At 42.5% G+C, this 18,912-nt stretch overlaps 3 protein-coding genes across 3 annotated transcripts in view; 1 reads left to right on the top strand and 2 right to left on the bottom strand.

The window, feature by feature from the left end:
* The window catches only part of psmb8a (proteasome 20S subunit beta 8A), a 339,256-nt gene that overhangs the window by 16,894 nt on the left and 303,450 nt on the right, over positions 1 to 18,912 (top strand). The window lies entirely within an intron of this gene.
* The window catches only part of LOC143140879 (BOLA class I histocompatibility antigen, alpha chain BL3-7-like), a 58,640-nt gene continuing 45,288 nt past the window's right edge, over positions 5,561 to 18,912 (bottom strand). The window contains exon 5 of the mRNA XM_076302008.1: positions 5,561 to 5,611. Coding sequence (XP_076158123.1) covers positions 5,574 to 5,611 — 38 coding nt within the window. The 3' untranslated portion in view covers positions 5,561 to 5,573. The remainder of the gene's footprint in view (positions 5,612 to 18,912) is intronic.
* Positions 5,896 to 18,912, bottom strand: part of LOC143140878 (class I histocompatibility antigen, F10 alpha chain-like) — a 40,874-nt gene continuing 27,857 nt past the window's right edge. The window contains exons 3-6 of the mRNA XM_076302006.1: positions 8,677 to 8,955; positions 8,094 to 8,375; positions 6,210 to 6,320; positions 5,896 to 6,036 (exon numbers count right to left, since the gene is read on the bottom strand). Coding sequence (XP_076158121.1) covers positions 5,981 to 6,036; positions 6,210 to 6,320; positions 8,094 to 8,375; positions 8,677 to 8,955 — 728 coding nt within the window. The 3' untranslated portion in view covers positions 5,896 to 5,980. The remainder of the gene's footprint in view (positions 6,037 to 6,209; positions 6,321 to 8,093; positions 8,376 to 8,676; positions 8,956 to 18,912) is intronic.

Here is an 18,912-nt window from a genome sequence, read left to right as displayed (position 1 = left end):
AGACGTCGAGCTATATCATCACTTAAAAGAGCTTGTGTGGACAAATAGGGTGAAGAGTTAAATGGCAATGATGTTATTACATACTCGTTGATCTGACTCCATTTGATTAATAATTTGTATCACCAATCAATTACCAAGTAACTAGTCTCTCAGCTATGGAGGAGAATGGCATGGCACACTACGAGAATTGAAGTTATCCGATTGGTAGGCAAATGAACAATTTAATAGGCATTAAGTCTTAAAGGTTAATGTGACCAATATCACTTCAGTTGAATGTACAAGTAAACTCACATGGTCTACTGTAACAAAGTAGCAAATGGTAACAAAGAAAACTTAATCAATTCACAGAGGTAAACTTGACAAGTTAGAGATAACTGATACACCAGATAAAACAATACAAACCCAGAGATAGAGGAAAGGGGAGAGAGAGAGAGAGAGAGAGAGAGAGAGAAAGGGAGACAGAGAGAGAGAGGAAGAGAGGGAGAGGAAGAGGGAGAGAGAGGCAGAAGACCAAGCCACAAGGGCCTAGCTCAAGAGGAGAGTGTAAAGGGAAAAGGAGAGAGAAGAGGGAAGAGAAGAAGACAGAAGAGAAGAGAACAGAGCAGAGAAGAAGAGACCTGGAGGACCAGAGCCTCCACTTTTATCATTCACTTGGGCCACCCCTGACTCATCAGAGCCTTTGTTGTCTGAGGTGGATGGGTGTGGCCCAGGTGGATATCATAACTTTATGCTACAGTTTAATTCTTAATCTACAACTATGCACAGATACATTCAATTGTACCAAAACCATAATCAGACTGTTGCCCACGTTACAAGTATTAATTCAAGACCAAACATGAATGTATTATTCACAACACATATTTACAGAGCAATACTGTATGATAATGAGGTTGGCCTATCTCACCACAAGACATCAAGTAGGCCCAGGACTGAGTTATCTGTCAGTAGAGGGGCCAGAACAAGGACCAAATGGTCACTTTATGCATGAGCGGGTGTTGGGGATCTTTGGCCATGGCCAGCTAAGACAATACAGATCAAACACAGGCATCCACACATGTAAATTGAATGCAAAAAGGCATTCTTTAGAAATGCATAAGGTTTGGGCAAAAGACGGGCCTTACAAAACCCACTAATAATAAGTAAACTTAAGAAGAACAATAGTGGGCTTGCTGGATCAAACCCACTAATAAGTAAACTTAAGAAGAACAATAGTGGGCTTGCTGGATCAAACCCACTAATTACATATCCTCTGTCTGTTCCATGCAACGTTCTTTGCTAAATTAAAAGCTACCCTAGGCCTACAGTATAGGCCTAAATGTAGGCTATAATGTAGGCTTTTTACCTTTTCAAGAGTGAATGCGACTCTAACCGCTTAACATACAGACATGTTGAAATAACCGCTCTGAAGGTCTGGAGTGGGGCAAGAGAGTTATTGTTTCAGATTTTTTTTAAAGTGTATACTTTTTGAGAAATAGGGGATTAAAAATGTTAAAAAGCAAATTTTTTCCCCATATAGACTTGAATGGCTGTGATGTCATAATGGTCTAAAGCCAGCTGCGCTCGTCAAGCTCCCAGAGTAGTTCCCGGGCTAATCAGACCACTGGCACAGGTGTCACCTGTGAATCCAACTCTCAGCTTCTAATGCATACAATCTGGCGCTCCCTAAAACTACACATCCTGTTTAAGTGTTTCCCGTGTGTCAAAATAAAAGTCAAAGCCATATCTCATGCTTTGCGCATTATATCTCCGGAACGGCTTGACGCATATGCTTCAAATTTGGTACAAGTGTTTGTATGGACTCAAAGATGAAGTGAGTTGATGTTGGAGGTCAAAGGTCAAGTCCATGAATACTCTGAGCGCGATATCTCAAGAATGCCTTGACATACATGCCTGAAATTTGGTATGAGTGTTTGTATGGACTCAAAGATGAAGTGAATTGATGTTGGAGGTCAAAAACACCTTGAGTGTTATATCTCAAGAACGCCTTGAAACACAAGGTTTTTTGGTACGGTTTGTATGAACTCAAAGATTAAGTGATTCAACAATGTTTTTTTTTTCCAGGAATCTCCCCACCAACATTAAGCCAGCAGTTTTCCATCCACTATTGTAATTCCTCTGGCATTACATTTCTAGTTATTTCTTATTGTTTTATAATAAGTTATTCCTTAACTTATTTTTAATTTGTGCCTTAGAAATATAAAAAATACACAAACAAACAAATATATAATAGCATTGTATTTATTATTATACTAATGCCAGTGGTAGCCTATCCCACACGCACACCAATCCCCCCCCCCCTGCCCGCCACAGCCATGCCCCCGTTCCGGTTTTTCTCAAATCAAATACCACCCTGCTGTACCACCACCACGGCCTGAGATCCCTGGGGAATTTAGGAAACCCCACTGGGGAGGACATAATCACAAATAGAATGTAAATGTCTTGTTAGCTACAGAACGGGCATTTAAAGGGACACCAGGCAAGCCTGATGCTTTTTCTCCATGAAACTCCCCCTCGCTCGGTCTGAAGCTCTTTTCCTTTTCTTTGCATCTTCCGTCAAGGGTTTTCGCTGCTTCTTTGCCGGCTCTGCCATTATACACACGTTTGCAACAATCGCTAGCGTTTCTAGCCTCCCTCTGTGCTGTGGATGCAGGATGGAAACTGAAACTGCTTCGGTCGCTGGGTACGATACACTGAACTTGCAAGCGGGATATTCTTCCTACAGGCAGTAGGGGCGGGCGAGAGAGTCTTCATTCGCCCTAATGAGTCATTTAACCATATACCGACTTACGAAGATGAGTAATTAACACAAAAACGTTGCCTGGTGTCCCTTTAAGGGCAAATTTAACTGGCAAAGTTCGAGTTGTTGATCTAGTGGAGACATGTCCATTAAAACGAAATGAACGGAGACACGCCGAATCCACTCCACCACGGGGGAGAACAGTCTGCCTCTAGTTCTGCCTCTTGTGTAACCCTTCTTGTCGGTGTGAGTGTGACCACCCTTTACGTGTAGGCTACTGTATAGTGTTGTTGACTACCCTTGTGTGTTCCATGTATTGTTTTCAGCGTCCCGCCTCTCCTGACATTACAGGTGAGTTTTGAACAAGCTTTGCTCAATAACATAACGGTAGAACACACTTATTTGGTTGTAGCCAACTTAACGTTACAGATGTCTGTAGGCTAGGCCTATCATGATAATAGTTTATTTTAGGCTATATAATAAACAACATGCCTTCTGTTTTGGCAATGGCAAGTCAAGTAGGCCTAGGACAAAATAGGCTACAATCCGAAATGTGAAACATTTGCACAGATAATGCAAACCGTGCCGCGGACTTCAAAGTGAACCACGCTGAGACTACCTCCTGAGGTGGTCTCAGTTAGAGTTCTCAACGGGCCTGAAAATTACAACCCGCCGACCCGGCCCGTGGCTTTTAGGCTAAAGCCCGGACCCGATGTAACCCGACACATCAACATGAATTATCTGTCCGAACCCGGCCCGCGGCCCGACGTAAAACATAGCCTAAGCTTAGACTGTTAAACCCTGACTTTATTTAGGTGAAGATTCAACACATTAGCGTGAATCACTTAAAATGGTGATTTTCTGCTCTTCTGGCATAGCCTATCGTGACGGAAGAACCATGCCAACTTTGGATGCGGTTATCTTAGCGATAATTTTTGCAATACCCTTGATATAGGCCTACATATCGTTGGAAAGCCTAGTTTATGGCCGTTCATATGAGCACAATAACTTAATTTTGTAAATTTTACCAAAGGTTTCGCCTTGCAGGGTCACATATTTCATCAGCACCTTCCATTTTGAGCATTGCACATAACCTGTAAAATTTCCATCAGAATCCAGCACCACTCCAAACACTTTCCAGACCTCTGATTTTCCCACTCCTGTAGTAGCGATGGTGAATATTCACCTGCGGTAAGTTTAGCCTACTTTTCAACAACTCCATCTTCTTCTCCAGGCTAAAGGCGTGCACGCAGCGGCAGGTCTGCCCGTGCCCCTCTGCATGATGCACGTTGCACGCAGCAGCAGACTTTCTTTACGGTGAACAGCTGCGATGATTAAAGGAACCGTATGTAAGAAATGTAATTCAATTAATCATAAAATGGCCCTGATTTGTCACTAGACATTAGGAAATCATGCTAATTTCAAATACTTATATCACTGACAACAGTAGTCCGGCCAGGATATCGTCATTTAAAGTGAAGTTGCAGCCCTCAACTGATGTTGATGTTTACATATTTGTGTTTTAGCCTGATCCGCCACCCTCCACCTATCTAGTAATCACAAAGTCAGTAGTGTTTCGGCATCTGGGTTGCCAGCTCTGCTCTAGTTACCACATCTGCGGTGTACACCGCTCTACAGTATTTTGAAAGTGATTGTAGTACCAGTTTTGGCCAAAATCCTACATACGGTTCCTTTAATAGGCTAAATATTTTTTTTTTCACTGAGCAGAAAAGATTAAGCCCGAGGTCCGACCTGACCCGAGTCATTTGCTTATATTTTCGACCCGAACCCGGCCCGAACCTACGGGTCCTGTCGGGTTTTGTCGGGCCGACCCGACCCATTGAGAACTCTAGTCTCAGTTCGGTTCACGTTAGAGGAGTTCGGCTGGCGTGTTCACATATGCACAAAAATGCTGAGTCATCGATCTGAGTTTGTTTAGTTTAGAAACCTGAAAGGAACCAAGTGTGAAAACACCTTAAGTCACAAAAACCATGAGCCAGCCACTGACCAGGAGCCAAAAAAAAAACTCTATAGGGTGGTCTTACTAATATTATTTTTTTATTACCTTTGTAAATCAAATCAGTGAACAAATCACAAATAATTCACATGATGTGAACAGAAAGCCCAAAATGTTCCATACTTCGAAAAACCGGACAGTGACAATTTCTATAGTAATTTGTGATGTAATGTAAGACCTTAATTGAAAAAAAAAAACAAAGATTCTTAAAAGCACATGAACCATCAACTACTTGAATTGACAAAATGCTTAAATGCTGTTGATAATGATTGGAAACTTAAAGCACATAGCAAAAACTTAAATTTACATTCCCAAAATCCAGAATGAGGAATTACTACAAGACTAGAATAAAGAAAAGAGCTTAACAGATCTTTACAAAATGTAATCAATGCATGTTAAACTAACTTACAGAAAACCTTTTCACATTAAAGATCAATACAAAGTATCTTCTGTTGACACACCATCCAAAGAATTTAATTTAAAAAAAGCTGGAACAAAAATGATACCACATCCCACTCTGAAATAAAGTCTGGTAACTATTTGTATAGCAACTGTACAGCAGTTTTTGTTTAAATGTTTTGAAGATTTGGATGTTGATCAGCAGTTCCCGCATCATTATTCTGATGACTTTTAATGTCAGAAAATCTTTTATTCTTATATCTTCATATTAGGTCAAAGACATTTAAACACTTTTGCCATCTTCCCTTCATCTCCTGCAAATATGAGCATAACAGTAATTGTAAGGAATGAATATAAGGACAGAAGCAACAGAAAATTTAAAATAAATAATTTTAAGACACACACCAGCAGTTTGGATCCTTATGGTTTTTCACCTGAGGACTGGGAGCTTTCATCAGCTACAAACAGAAAAAGTCTGCCTTAGTTCAAATAACTCAGATTTTCTTTTTTTCCATACAAAAAACTAGCATATGATCTGAGAAATAAAGGTATATGGAAGTATTGACACTTCTTGTATAGTCTACATAATAACACTAGAAATGAGGCATTGAGAGGAGATACATCACTGAACAACAGTGATGTATCTCCTCTCAATGCCTCATTTCTAGTGTAACAGAGAAATCAGTGATGTTCAGTGATGTATCTCCTCTCAATGCCTCATTTCTAGTGTAACAGAGAAATAAGCAGGTTTTCAATCTTATCAATGGAATGTCAAAGACAGGAAGTAAGGCTTTAAAAAATAGCAGTAAAATTAGCAGTATCAAATATCATATGTTCACAGGCGTAAACTTTGTGGGGTACTTACTGTTAGCACGACTAAAGCCTAGAGAACAAAAGCAAAAACAAAATAAATGTTAAAAAATCACGTTCTATACAGACAAACTGTTAAATACATACACACTCCTGCAATTACATATGTTCACATGTAACAGGGTCAAGTTGTTCTCTTTTACTTGTACTTAAACTAACTCCACAAATCATCTCCATCAAACTTACCAGGCTTCTTTTTCTTTCTCAGCATGACAAACCCGGCAACGATGGCAATGGCAATGACAATGAGCGCAACAACCACACCAATGATGGGGCCAAGGGGAACAGAGTCTGGGTCTGTGAATAGGAAGAAAAACAAAGAATGAGGCCTGAAGGACAGAACACAATGACAAATGATTAATCTGTACAAATACAGCACAGTACCACAGGTTTTAGACCAAGAATCTATATTAATGTCTAGGAATGCACCGATCAATACCGGCATCGGCCAATACTGTGCTCATGTAGTTGTACTCACAAAAATAATACCACTTCAGACCATTTATCCTAAAGCACTGGCTGTTGCTGCTACCCTTGAGAAACTGCTGCTATGCTTTCATGCACTGGCGTCGCTACACTTATTTCAGTCTTTCACTGCTGCATCTGTGTTGAATCTACAGAGCTAAATACTGTCAAACAAATGGTCTATAGTTCACCTACTAACCTATGCAAGGGGTACACTTTATTGTGTGTTTATACTTTTGCGCTGGTGTGTCTGTGTAGGCCTGCACATCACCATGCTAGTTGGGGAAAAGTAAACCAATTCCGTGGAGACATGTCAGTAGATAAATCCAATTTGTATAGAGCTCAACAGTCACACCCCACCTCCGAGAGGGCTTAGTTTCAGCGCAGGTTTTCAACTGCAGGAAAGCAGTTGCAGCTTTGTTTGATGACCAATAGTTCAAAGTATACACAAGTCTGCTTCACTAAATGCTTTGGTCGCAAGCTTCCCCATTCCACCTTGCCTTCCTTCTACCACATTCTAGCTCTATGCACAGAGTTGTTTAAAAGAGCCACACCACTGAGTGAATGTTATTTTGATGACTTAGTTCTTTTTGCGCTGCTTTACCTTGGAGGAAGGCCTATTATGAGTTATTGATGGGAGGTTTTAGCCTAGAAATCTAGACGCACCCAAGCGACATTTTACATTTGCTGCCAGGGCTAGTCTAGCAACTCTCCGTTGGCTTGTGAGCTCGGCCAATCAAATCGTGTAGAGTCGTTAGGCGGGCTTAACATAATGATTGATGGCAGAGTCGCAATGGTTTGGCTTGAATTCCCTGCTACTTGAAAACAAATAAGATGGATGTTGCTGTTGGCGAACAGTGTGACACAAGTTAAGCTTTTATTAAGTTGGCAAAAGTTTGAACTAGCCAGCTAGCTCTGCTGGTGGGAAACGCATGGGACTCATAGCGCTGTCCTATTGCGTGCAGAGGGAATTTGAAAGACAACCGATTATCCCGCCCCTCGGACTAAGCACTGCGAACGGTGAGTGTCCAGACCCTACATTTTAATGTGGGTCTGGCTCGTCAGGTTAGGGAGGTTTATGACTACAATTAAAATGGTGGGTAACACTTTACTTGACGGTATCTACATCAGAGTGACATGACACTCATAACTTGTCATGACAAAAACCAAACACTTGACCGAAGCGAGTGACGGAAGCGTTACGTCATAAACGTTTATGACTTGTTTATAATGTTTATGACATGTTCATGACAGTGTCACTCTTATGTAGATAACGTCAAGTAAAGTGTAACCAAATGGTGATATCAAAGGACCAAAGTGACATTTTGTAAGATATTAGTCTTGAAATCTGATACAATTTCGTCTTGCAAAAATAGTCCAACATTTTCTCCAGATTGTCTTCCAATTCATTGCATTTGTATGGTAGCGGTTTTGCGCATTTGCGATAAGAATATCGGTATCGGAAAGTACACAAATGTAAATACTTGTACAAATGTAAAGGTGCAACCGTATTAATGTCTGTAATACCATGTTTCTATCTTTTTTTTTCTTGTGACTAACTTATGTGACATTTTGATCTCTGTATCAAAATAGAAATGATCTTACTGCTGCGCTTTATATCAGCTTTATCCAAGATGATGGTCTCTCCACTCTGATGGGCCACCTCACAGGTGTACTGCTTGTTCTTCCACTCCTCAGCTGACACGGTAAGCACAGCTCTCTTCTGGAAGGTTCCATCCTCATTGGGCAGCGTCTCCCCCACAGCTACATCCTCCTGCATCTCCTCTCCATCTCTCTTCCAGGTGATCATTACTGCGTCAGGGTAGAAGCCTGTAGCATGGCACACAAATCCAGTGCCCTTTTGGTGGAGAGTGGCCTCTGGGCGCTCTGGAAGAACAAGGTAGTAAGAAGAGAGGTTAGACAAAATGAAAAAGAATACAAATACAGCAGTAAAAATGCAAATGGTGGCAATGCAGGAAAGATAAGGCACAGAGTGGTATGTTTGTTGTCATGTAAGAATTATCTGAAAATAAAATAGATATGTGTAACATTAATAAACTGAACACATTTGATTAGATTTTCAAAATGTCTCTTGGGGGAGGAAATGAGTAATGTGTTTCAACATAATGATTGGAATCCTGCCCACTGTACTAGCAACTGCAGTTGTAAGTGTTGTATGCTGCTGTACCTTTCCTCCCCATTGTGCTGCTCCCATACTGCAAATACTTCTTCAGCCACTCAATGCACTGTGTGGTGTAATAGTTCTTGTACATCTCAAGATCAGCTTTGTCACTGTTCCACTTGTTCTGTGTACTGAGACTCTGTGATCTTGTGCTAATCCATCTCAGGTTCTTCAGATCCAGAGAGAGCCAGTCCTCTCCATCATAGCCATACTGATCAAATCCATCCGCAGCTTTGCTCTCATCATCCCACTCACAGCCATACATATTCTGGACAGTGTGCACACCTTAGGGTGGGATAGCAGGAAAGAACACATCTGATTAAGCATTACATTTATTATATGCAACAGTTCCACATTAATCCAACTCTCATATATCTCTGTATAACCATCAGCATCAGCTTGTACCTGCGCCCATGTGTGCATGTCAGTGTAGGAGATACATTGTAGGAAGCACAAAACTCTGAGATTGAGGCGGTTTGTGTTGTTTCAGGGGTGTGATTGGCAAAGGTAAAAAAAAAAGAAAAATATATGTAGCACGGAGTGACAGCTTCGGTCACGTCCTTTTACAATTTTATCATTGTAATAAAAAACGCAATTTGCCACATAATTAACCCTTTAAATGATGACATCTGATGACTTTTATGGGAAGTACTGATACATTGAGATATTATTTCAAACATTATAGCATATTATAATACAGCCTATAAGGCCTAAAGAAAACTAATTTATAATAGAGCAAAGTAGCCAGAAGAAGAAAACTAAACCAAATATGGCTGAAATATATAGGCCATCATGATCATTTTGCCAACAGTGACGCAGAACCATGGATTTTTTCCATTTATAACATGTTTTGTTTATAACTTAAACCAACATTGAGTTAAAATGTTGACTAAATTATTTACTATAGGCCTACTTGATAATATATAGCCTGCCCCCTAACAGTCCTCTGGGCCTACGTACAAAAATAGTGAATCATGTGATAGGCCTACTGATATTGATGCTGATTGAAGAGGTTGCAACTTGAAGGTTGTTGATATTTCAGTTCCACAGATAATCAAATTACATCGATTCCTTTCCTCCCAAAGTAACACTGTAGGTCCTACTCCTCTCCTCCTAAAATAAATGGTAGGCTCTGTTTTAAGCTACTGCACCAGGATTGTGTAGGCTAAGCGGCTACAACACTAGTTTTACAAGCACACACACTAAATGGAGAGCTAGGGACTGCGGACTGCGCCTTTAAATTGGCGACTTTTTATCTATCAGCACAATGCTATAGTAGGCTATTTCCACTAAATATTCAGCTCAATATTATGTGCAAGACGTTTACTAAGTATGCCAAAGCTCTGATCTCGCACCGTCACCATAACGTTACGTGCGGCATCCTGAAATATGTTTTAGACAAGGGGCGCAAGGTTCATGAAGGTGAACGGCTGGACAAACGCGAAATGACAAGGTGTTAACTAAACAATGTAGTAGGCCTAAGGTAGACAGGCTTTGAAAAACTGTAAGGTTAGGCTAGTCTGTCACAGCTAACTTCAAGCACAGCTTACACGCGCAGAAATTGAAATTCAATATCAGCATCACGAGATTCATTATCGGAAAATCCTGACAGCGAACCCGATGCAAAGCCAAAACGAGGGGGGGGGGGGGGACGGACTTCATATGATGTCTTTTTAAATCCATTTGTTGACCTTTACCGTTTCATGGCTTCTGCTGAGAAACTAGTTCGCCACACACACTGAACTTGAATCAAGCATTCTTCAGAACACAGCTGATCAACCCGTCTACTTTCACTTTCAATGAAATCCAATAGTAAACGGAATACACTAGGCTACTTGCGGCGTGATATTCGGAAAGATGTGAAGCACAAAACCCGTCGTCATTGTCAGCGGCCTGTGTTATACAGAAATATAGCCTACCCCTGACCGACAGAACCCCCCCCCCAAAAAAAAAACTCATCGGATCTACAGCGGGGAAAATAAGTATTGAACACGTCAATATTTTTTTCAGTAAGTATACTTCCAGTGAGGCTATTCGCATGAAATCTTCACCGGACATTAGTATTAACTTAGGTAATCCACACATATATAAAAATCCAAACATTAATGTCTAAAAGTAGAGTTATGAGTAAAAAAGTGGAATGGCACAGGGAAAAAGTATTGAACACACTAAGAAAAAGCAGTACACAAAGGCAAGAAATGGCAAGGAACAAACTGGAATCTATAAGTAGTTAAAGAAATTATCCCTCCTATCTGTGCAAATTGATATAAGCTGGGTTAATACATACTGGTGGGCTATAAAAAGGTTTTTTCTTACCAAGGTGTCAAACAAGAAGCATTTCATAATGGGTAAAAGCAAAGAGCTCTCCCAAGACCTTTGCAACCTTATTGTTGCAAAACATATCAATGGAACTGGTTACAGATGCACATCAAAACTTCCGAAGCATCCAGCAAGCAGTATTGGAGCCATTATCTGCAAGTGGAAGGAACATCACTGCATCATCACTGGCCATGCACAGGATCTCCTTGCAAGATTTCTGACCAGGAAGTAGCCCAAGAGCCAAGGACCACTCGGAGAAAGCTCCAAAAAGACTTGGTGCAGTTGTTACAGAGAAAATCATAGGTAATGCACTCCACCGCCATGGCCTCTATGCACACTCATCCCGCATGACTCTATTGCTGAAGAAAAACATGTCAAAGCTCGTTGAAAGTTTGCTACACAACATTTGGACAATCCTATGAAATACTGAGAGAATGTATTCTGGTCAGGCAAGAGCAAAATTGAACTTTTTGGATGTCATACTACACACCATATTTGGAAGAGAAATGGCACTGTGCATCACTCTAAAAATACCCTACCAACAGTGAGGTTTGGAGGTGGTGGCATCATGGTATGGGCTGTTTTTCATCTCATGGTACTAGCAGACTTCATACAGTTGAAGGAATGATGAATTGAGTCATTTTGTTCCGGGAGAATCTTGACCATCCACCAGGATGATGAGGATGAGACATGGCTAGAACTTCCAGCAGGACAATGATCCAAACCATTCAGCAAAGGAAACTCTCAATTGTTTTCAGAGAAAGCAAATCAAGGCCCTGACTTCAATCCAATTGAACAGTTTTAGAAGTAAACTAAAGATCAGGATTCACAAGAGGGACCCCTGGAATCTTCAATATTAAAGGACTATCTGTTGAAAAGAATGGGCCAAAATCACACCAGAATACTGTAACTGGTTAGTTTCATCATACAGGAAATGCCTTGAAGCTGTCATTACGAATAAAGGCTTTTCCACAAAGTATTTAAGACATTTCAGCAGGCGTGTTCAATACTTTTTTCCTGTGTCATTCCACTTTATTACACATAACTCTACCTATGGACTTTAATGTTTGGATTTTTTTATATGGGTGGATTATCTGAGTTAATACTAGTGTCTGGTGAAAATTTCATGCAAGTAGCCTCATTGAAAGTATACTTACTGAAAAAAATGTTGACGTGTTCAATACTTATTTTCCCCGCTGTATACGTATTGCGTGGGTCTCATTTTCAAGTCGAAAAAAACGGAATTCCGTTTAAAAACGGAAGAATCATACCCCTGTGTTTAAGTGCTTTGTGGTCTCTGTGGTGCATGTCTAGGTGTGTGTGTGTGTGTGTGTGTGTGTAAGTTAACAGTGTTGTGGTGGAGGAAACCAGGGTTTTGTGTAGGGAGTTGCATGTTGTAAGGGGTTGATAGATTTTGCAGCAGTGATCCAGTGTGTGTTTCAGTGTGTGACTGTGGACCCTTTTACACCATTAAGGTTCTTTATCTCTGAGTAACCATCAGAGCTAGTGAGCGGTGCGAATATCCCATTCCTCAGGTGGCTGTTTACTCGGCCGCTCCTCCGCTCAAATTCATGCCAGGTCGCTCCACTCAATTTTGCTCCCCGCTCCACTTAAAAAGCTAGCCTGGTGTTACCATCCTACGTACTTCCGGCCAAAATTTGATTTCAGCCTCGCACGTAGTCTGGCCCAACGCACAGGGTGCATTCAGAGCACCTTGGAATGACAAGGACCGCCCCCATGGCTACTTTGTTTTTCCGACAGCAAGTGTTCAAGTGCTTTGCCATCGAATGTGTGACAAACACGGATGCCACAACAAAGGTTAAAACATACACTCACTAATCCTAAACAAACAACTGTATTTGCTTAAAATATAGTGTAAGATGCTCGTGAAAGAAAGATATGCAGCTTTTCAAGTGATAAAAAGGGCAAATTCCCAAGTTCACATTAAAACTGTTGGACATGAAAGGCCACATGGACTACAAACGAACTACAACGTGACGACAAAAGTGATGACGAGCCCCTAACTGGGCAACTCTGTTAGCAAAATCTAGCCCCAGTTTCCGACCTCTGACTCACACATTAAGTGACGTGAATGACGCGGAATGATGATGTTTTCACTCGGAGAAAGGTTTTTCCAAAGCCCATGAACGCTAGGACAGTATGCGGTTCGCGTACGACCGCGCCAATCAGCTTGAGTTGAGTGATGTTGAGTGATGACGCGGAACTTGCCTGCCGAGTTGCTTGTAGTCCAGCGATGCTTGTAGTTCAACAGCATAGCAACAATGGCGACGGAGGAAGAGACGCTAGAAGCTATCCGCGAAGTTGTCTCAACTCTCGAGGGCATCACGCAATTAAAGCAGGAACAAGAGGCTTGTCTTGTCAATTTTATAAATGGCATGGACGTCTTATAACTCTCCTTCCAACTGGCTTTGGGAAAAGTTTGATTTATCAGATGGTGATAGCTAAACCTAAACGCACAAGTGTACTACATGCATCACTACTTATCATGTTTTCAAATAAACGTTTGCTGCTCGTTATTCTCCGCTACTCTCAAATTACCTTAACAAAATCAATGCGGCATAGGGCTACTTAAGGAATGGAATGTTAGCTACTAGCTACCCTACCGAGCAGGGTTTAAGGCGAGGCGGTGTGTCTTGACGTGAGCTAGCCGGTTACCGAGTGGAGCTCAAGGCAAGGCTGCTGTGATTGTGCTTGACTGGGACTAGCGGTTACCGAGCTGGGCTCAAGGTAAACCGCTCAGTGTTTGTGTTTGACAGAGGCTAGCCTGTGGCCGAGCTGGGCTCCAAGCGAGGCTACCGTGCTTGTGGACAGTAACGTTAGCCAGTCACCGAGTGTGGCTCAAGGTAGGCTGCGTTGTTTTATGCTGAACAACTGTTAGTTTAACTGAGCAAGCTCCAGGTTAAATAACACGTAGGTCGTCAGTACAATCCAACTTATCCAAGAGTGTAGTCTGAACAGCCCGTGGAGAACTAAGCTCCGACGAAGTCACCGGGCTGCGTAGAACAACAATCGTCTGATAAGCGGCGAGAAGAGATAAGAGGGAAAACTGGCGTGTGACAAGAGCTGATATAATCTCGGCGACGTGACGCTTTTGGTATACAACTCTCGGTCTGTGGCTGGCGCAAGTTAGAGATATATCCACTACGAAGAGACTGCGCTGGCGGTCAGGTAGCCTGCATACTAGCTAGCGGTCTGTTTACTACTGAGAGCAGAAGTGGGAAGCGTAAGAGCCTGAAGCGGAAGTGGTAACCGTAAAAGCCTGAACTCCGGCGCACAGCATACGTCATTACCAAACGTTGCTGATTGGTTAAGGGAACTCCAATGATTTTAAACCTCAAAATAAGCATCCGCCCATTACCGGGGACAGATTATTATTACTTTGTTCCAGACTGTATGACGAAGAGAAACGTAGTCACAGGCGGTAAGTACCAGGCTATTAAAAAGCATCCCGCTCTAGTGAAATCGCTCCACGCTCACTCCAATTTAAAAGAGGGAGAAATAATCTACAATCCGAATTGTCACCTTAAGCAGAAAACTTAAATCCCAAAGAACTAAGAGTAATATATATATATATATAAATATATTTCACTCACAAAACATTTATTTTAAAATGCAACACCGATAGTGCATCAACTAACAAGCTTAATGGCCTAAAGAATACAGGCTTAGCATCCAAGTTTTACTTTACTTGACAAATTTAACGGTCTTGGTTTTATTAGGAAGACATAAATTCTGGGTGGATTTGGGCATGCCTCAGAGTTGTGGGGAGCGGTATCGGAGCGAAATTGGAGCGGAACAGAGCGGCCGCTCCGGCCTCTAAATTAAAAAGCCCTCCACGCTCCAACAACATTCCATCCACTCCGCTTCTCGCTCACTCGTGCTCCGCTCACTAGCTCTGGTAACCATCAACATTTAGAGCACCCAGGCTACACTTCCCCCTTATAAGAAGCTTGAAGCTTGTGCAACTGGTTGGCAGGGGGTGTAACAGGTCTGACCTCTAATCTAATGTAACTGTCCCAGTGCCAGTGTAACAGTCACAGAACACTATGAGAGTCTAACTCTACATCTGGCTTCATCAGGCTCACAGGTCACTGAGTGAAATGCTGGGGAGAGCAGAGCTGTGGGGTGATGATGGTGTGCATGAGTGTGGATGGAGCATCATCAGTGGACTGTTGGGGAAACACAGCAGTTGGCAGTTAAGCTGCTGAAGACAATGGACAGATCGGGCAATCTGGCCTTATCTGCAGTGATAATGTACTAATGCTACACAGTGCTACACAGTGTGCTACTGTGTGGTTCATTTTAATCTACTTTTTTCCTGCATCTACTTGTGAATATCTAAGCTCCCTACTCTCCTAACCACTATGACTATCACATTCTAATTACTATCATTACTTTGGATTATCTGTCTAATATACTGAGAAACTGACCAAATCTGATAAAGCTTGTGTTGCTTTTAGAAAGTTTATATACATTACTACTTTCTAATGTGCGATACAGGAAGAATGTAATGAGAGATACACTGGTTAGGCCAATTATTACTATACAGTTCCTTTAGTTCCAGACACCTAGCAGATGGCCAGTTTGGTCCATCTGAATGTACTGAGGTGTTAAGAGCTGCATCATACAGGGTCCTGTCTGACTGTTGGGCTCAGTGTCGTCCCTCAGCCCAGTGTGATGCTGTGCAAGGCAGGTGAGGAGCCCCTAGTTACAGCTGGGCCTTCAGGGGCCTCACATGCTGAGGCTCCATCTCTCCCTCTGCTGTTAATCTGATTCATGATCGATCTACTGTTGGGGTTCTCTGCTCTACGTTCTGTTTGTCTGTTTTCCTCACAGCTTCCTCCTCACAGAGAGAAATGGAATGGTAGGTTTGCATATTAACCCCTATTCAGCCCCTTCATTCAGACGACCCCGTCCTCTCATCTCCCTGCACTAGCCTGTGTGTGAGTGTGTGTGTGTGTGTGTGTGTGTGTGTGTGTGTGTGTGATTAATAGTGATGCAGTGGGAGGTGCAGTGGTGTGTGCTGGGGGTAAGAGTGTTGAGTTGGGATGACAGTGGTGAGGGTTAGTGGTGTGATTTTAGTGGGATGTTGAGAGGTAACAGTGATGAGTTGTAGTGTGTTTGGCTGCTAATGGTGGTATGCTGGAGAAACACAGCAGTGGACAATGAAGCTGCTGCATATAGATGTTCATATCAGACAATCTGGCCTTAACTACAGCGATAATATACTGTGGTCCAGTGTGTTACTGTGTGGTCTATTTTAATCTACTTTTTTCTGTATCTCCTTGTGGCCACCTGAGCTTCCCTACTCCCCTTATAACCCCTATGATTATCACATTATAATTACTTTCATTACTTTGGATTATCTGTATATATTGAGTAACTGACCAAATCTGATAGAGCCTGTATTGCTTTTAGAAAGTCATGAACATTATTTCTTTCTAATGTGAGATACAGGAAGAATGTAATGAGAGGTATACTGGTTATTATTATAAAGTTCCTTTAGCTCCAGACACCTAGCAAATGGCCAGTTTGGTCCATCTGAATGTATTGAGGTGTTAAGAGCTGCATCATACAGGGTCCTGTCTGACTGTTGGGCTCAGTGTCGTCCCTCAGCCCAGTGTGATGCTGTGCAGGGCAGGTGAGGAGCCCCTAGTTACAGCTGGGCCTTCAGGGGCCTCACATGCTGAAGCTCCATCTCTCCCTCTGCTGTTAATCTGATTCATGATCTACTGTTGGGGTTCTCTGCTCTACGTTCTGTTTGTCTGTTTTCCTCACAGCTTCCTCCTCAAGCCTAAAGGCACAGAGAGAAATGGAGGAGGTGGGTTTGCACACTAACCCCTATTCAGCCCCTTCATTCAGACGACCCCGTCCTCTCATCTCCCTGCACTAGCCTGTGTGTGTGTGTGTGTTTGAGATTAACAGGGATGCAGAGGGGGGTGCCGTGGTGTGTGCTGGGTGTTAAGAGTGTTAAGTTGGGATGACAGTGGGAAGGGTTAGAGTTGGGTTTTTAGTGGTGTGTTGAGTGGTAACAGTGATGTGTTGTGTGCTGTAGGTGGGACTGGGTGCTAATGGTGATACGCTGGGGAGGGCAGAGTTGTGGGATGACGATGGTGTGTGTGTGTGTGAGGACGAGGGCAACCACAGGCATTGAGTGGTAACAGTAATGTGTTGTGGTGTGTTTGGGTGCTAATGGTGGTTCGCTGGGGAGAGCGGAGTTGTGTGGTGGAGGCAAATGTGTGTGTGTGTGTGTGTGTGAATGGGGGCATCACTGGACTGCTGGTGAAAAACAGTGGTGGGCAGTCAAGATGCTGAAGATAGATCTTTATATCAGGCTAGTGAATGCATCATGCTGCAATGTGTTACTGTGTGGTCCATTTTAATCTATTTTTGTTCTACATATTCAAGTGAGCACCAGGGCTTCCCTACCCCCTGTATATAACCCCTATGATTATCACATTATTATTATTATCATAAATATGGATGATCTGTCTAATATATTGAGAAACTGCCAAAATCTGATAAAGCTTGTGTTGATTTTAGAAGGTTAATAAGCATTAATTGTGAAAAGATCCACCCTCTTTGGGGTTGAAGGCTAATGTAGTGTAATGGTTTTGTGCTGAGAACAACATTTTGTCAGGCGGGTGCGTATTGGAGGTAGCTCCCATGTTATTGTGTATATTTTAGCAGGTGTGTGTGTGAGAGAGAGATAGATAGAGTGAGAGAAAGAGAGAGAGAGAGTGTGTGTGTGTGTAATGGACTCCCTCGTGTGTCCCCCCCCCCCCCCTCCCTCTGTCCCCCTGAGAGGCAGCAGCCTCATGCTGATGTCAGTGTGAGTGAGAGAGCAGCCGGTGCTGGAGGCCCTGGATGTGGCAGACGCTCCACTGGCCCTGTGTGTTAGGAGTGTGTCTGTATGAGAGGGTCAGGGGAATGTCTAACTGAGTGTTTTTATAAGTGAGATGGACACCGGGAGCCTCTATTGGCTCTATGTGTGTGTATGTGGTGAGAGTGCGTGTTTGCGAATGTGTCGTCTCTCCTATCTCTCCCTGCTCCTGAGGACTGACTGGAGACTCACTGTGTGTGTGCGCTTGTGTACATGAATGCGAGTATGTATACGTGTTTGTGTCAGCGTGTGGGTGAACAGGCACTACTACTTCTTCTATGCTATGCATATACCAGTCATTAAATAGCGACTATCAGAATGCTTCTTTTTGTATGCTGGCACACATATATCATAAAGGTGCTAAACTATCATCATTGCCCTTTCATGTGTGGTCCTGTGTGGATGGAGACACAACTCTGCTGTGTGACTCAATATGGGTTTTGGTTATGATTTAACCCTGCTCAGTTTTAACACTGTGGAATGATTGTCTCTCTGTGTTTGGAAGTCTACTAACTCTCTACTGTATGTAAAGGGTCTGTATGGCCCATTTGCTTTACTTGTTGTGTGTGTGTGTGTGTGTGTACTGTATCTGTGTTTGATAGACAACACTGATTCTTAGTGTGTGTGGATGAGTCCATCTTGGCTCTTTACTCATCATCTCAGTGAATCTATGCTGGTCATCAGTGAATGTGTGTGTGAGCACCTCGTGTTTGAATGTGTGTGTGAGCACCTCTCCACTCTCCATTCTAACAACACCTCTCCCTCTCTCTGTGAAACTGTGTTCACAACTCTGTGTTGGGGCTATGTGTGTTGTCTCTCTCGTGTGTGTGTTTGCATGCATCTGTGTGAGTATGAGCGACTCAAAGGTGGTGTGTGTGTCTGTACGTGTGTGTGTGAGTGAGATAGAGAGAGAGATTGTCTCTCTATTATCATGCTCAGAGCAGCAAAGGCAGACCTCTCTGGCCCTTTGTGTGTGTATGTTTAGGTGGGTGTTATTATATGTGTACATATACTGTATG

The sequence above is a fragment of the Alosa pseudoharengus genome, unplaced genomic scaffold (assembly GCF_046254945.1).
Source record: "Alosa pseudoharengus isolate Yale_2024_CS ecotype anadromous, Long Island Sound unplaced genomic scaffold, YU_APseudo_1.1 YU_APseudo_1.1_scf_23, whole genome shotgun sequence".
In the NCBI taxonomy this organism is placed as follows: domain Eukaryota; kingdom Metazoa; phylum Chordata; class Actinopteri; order Clupeiformes; family Clupeidae; genus Alosa; species Alosa pseudoharengus.
Note: the sequence above shows the minus strand (reverse complement) of the source record. Positions and strands in the feature narration are given on the sequence as shown.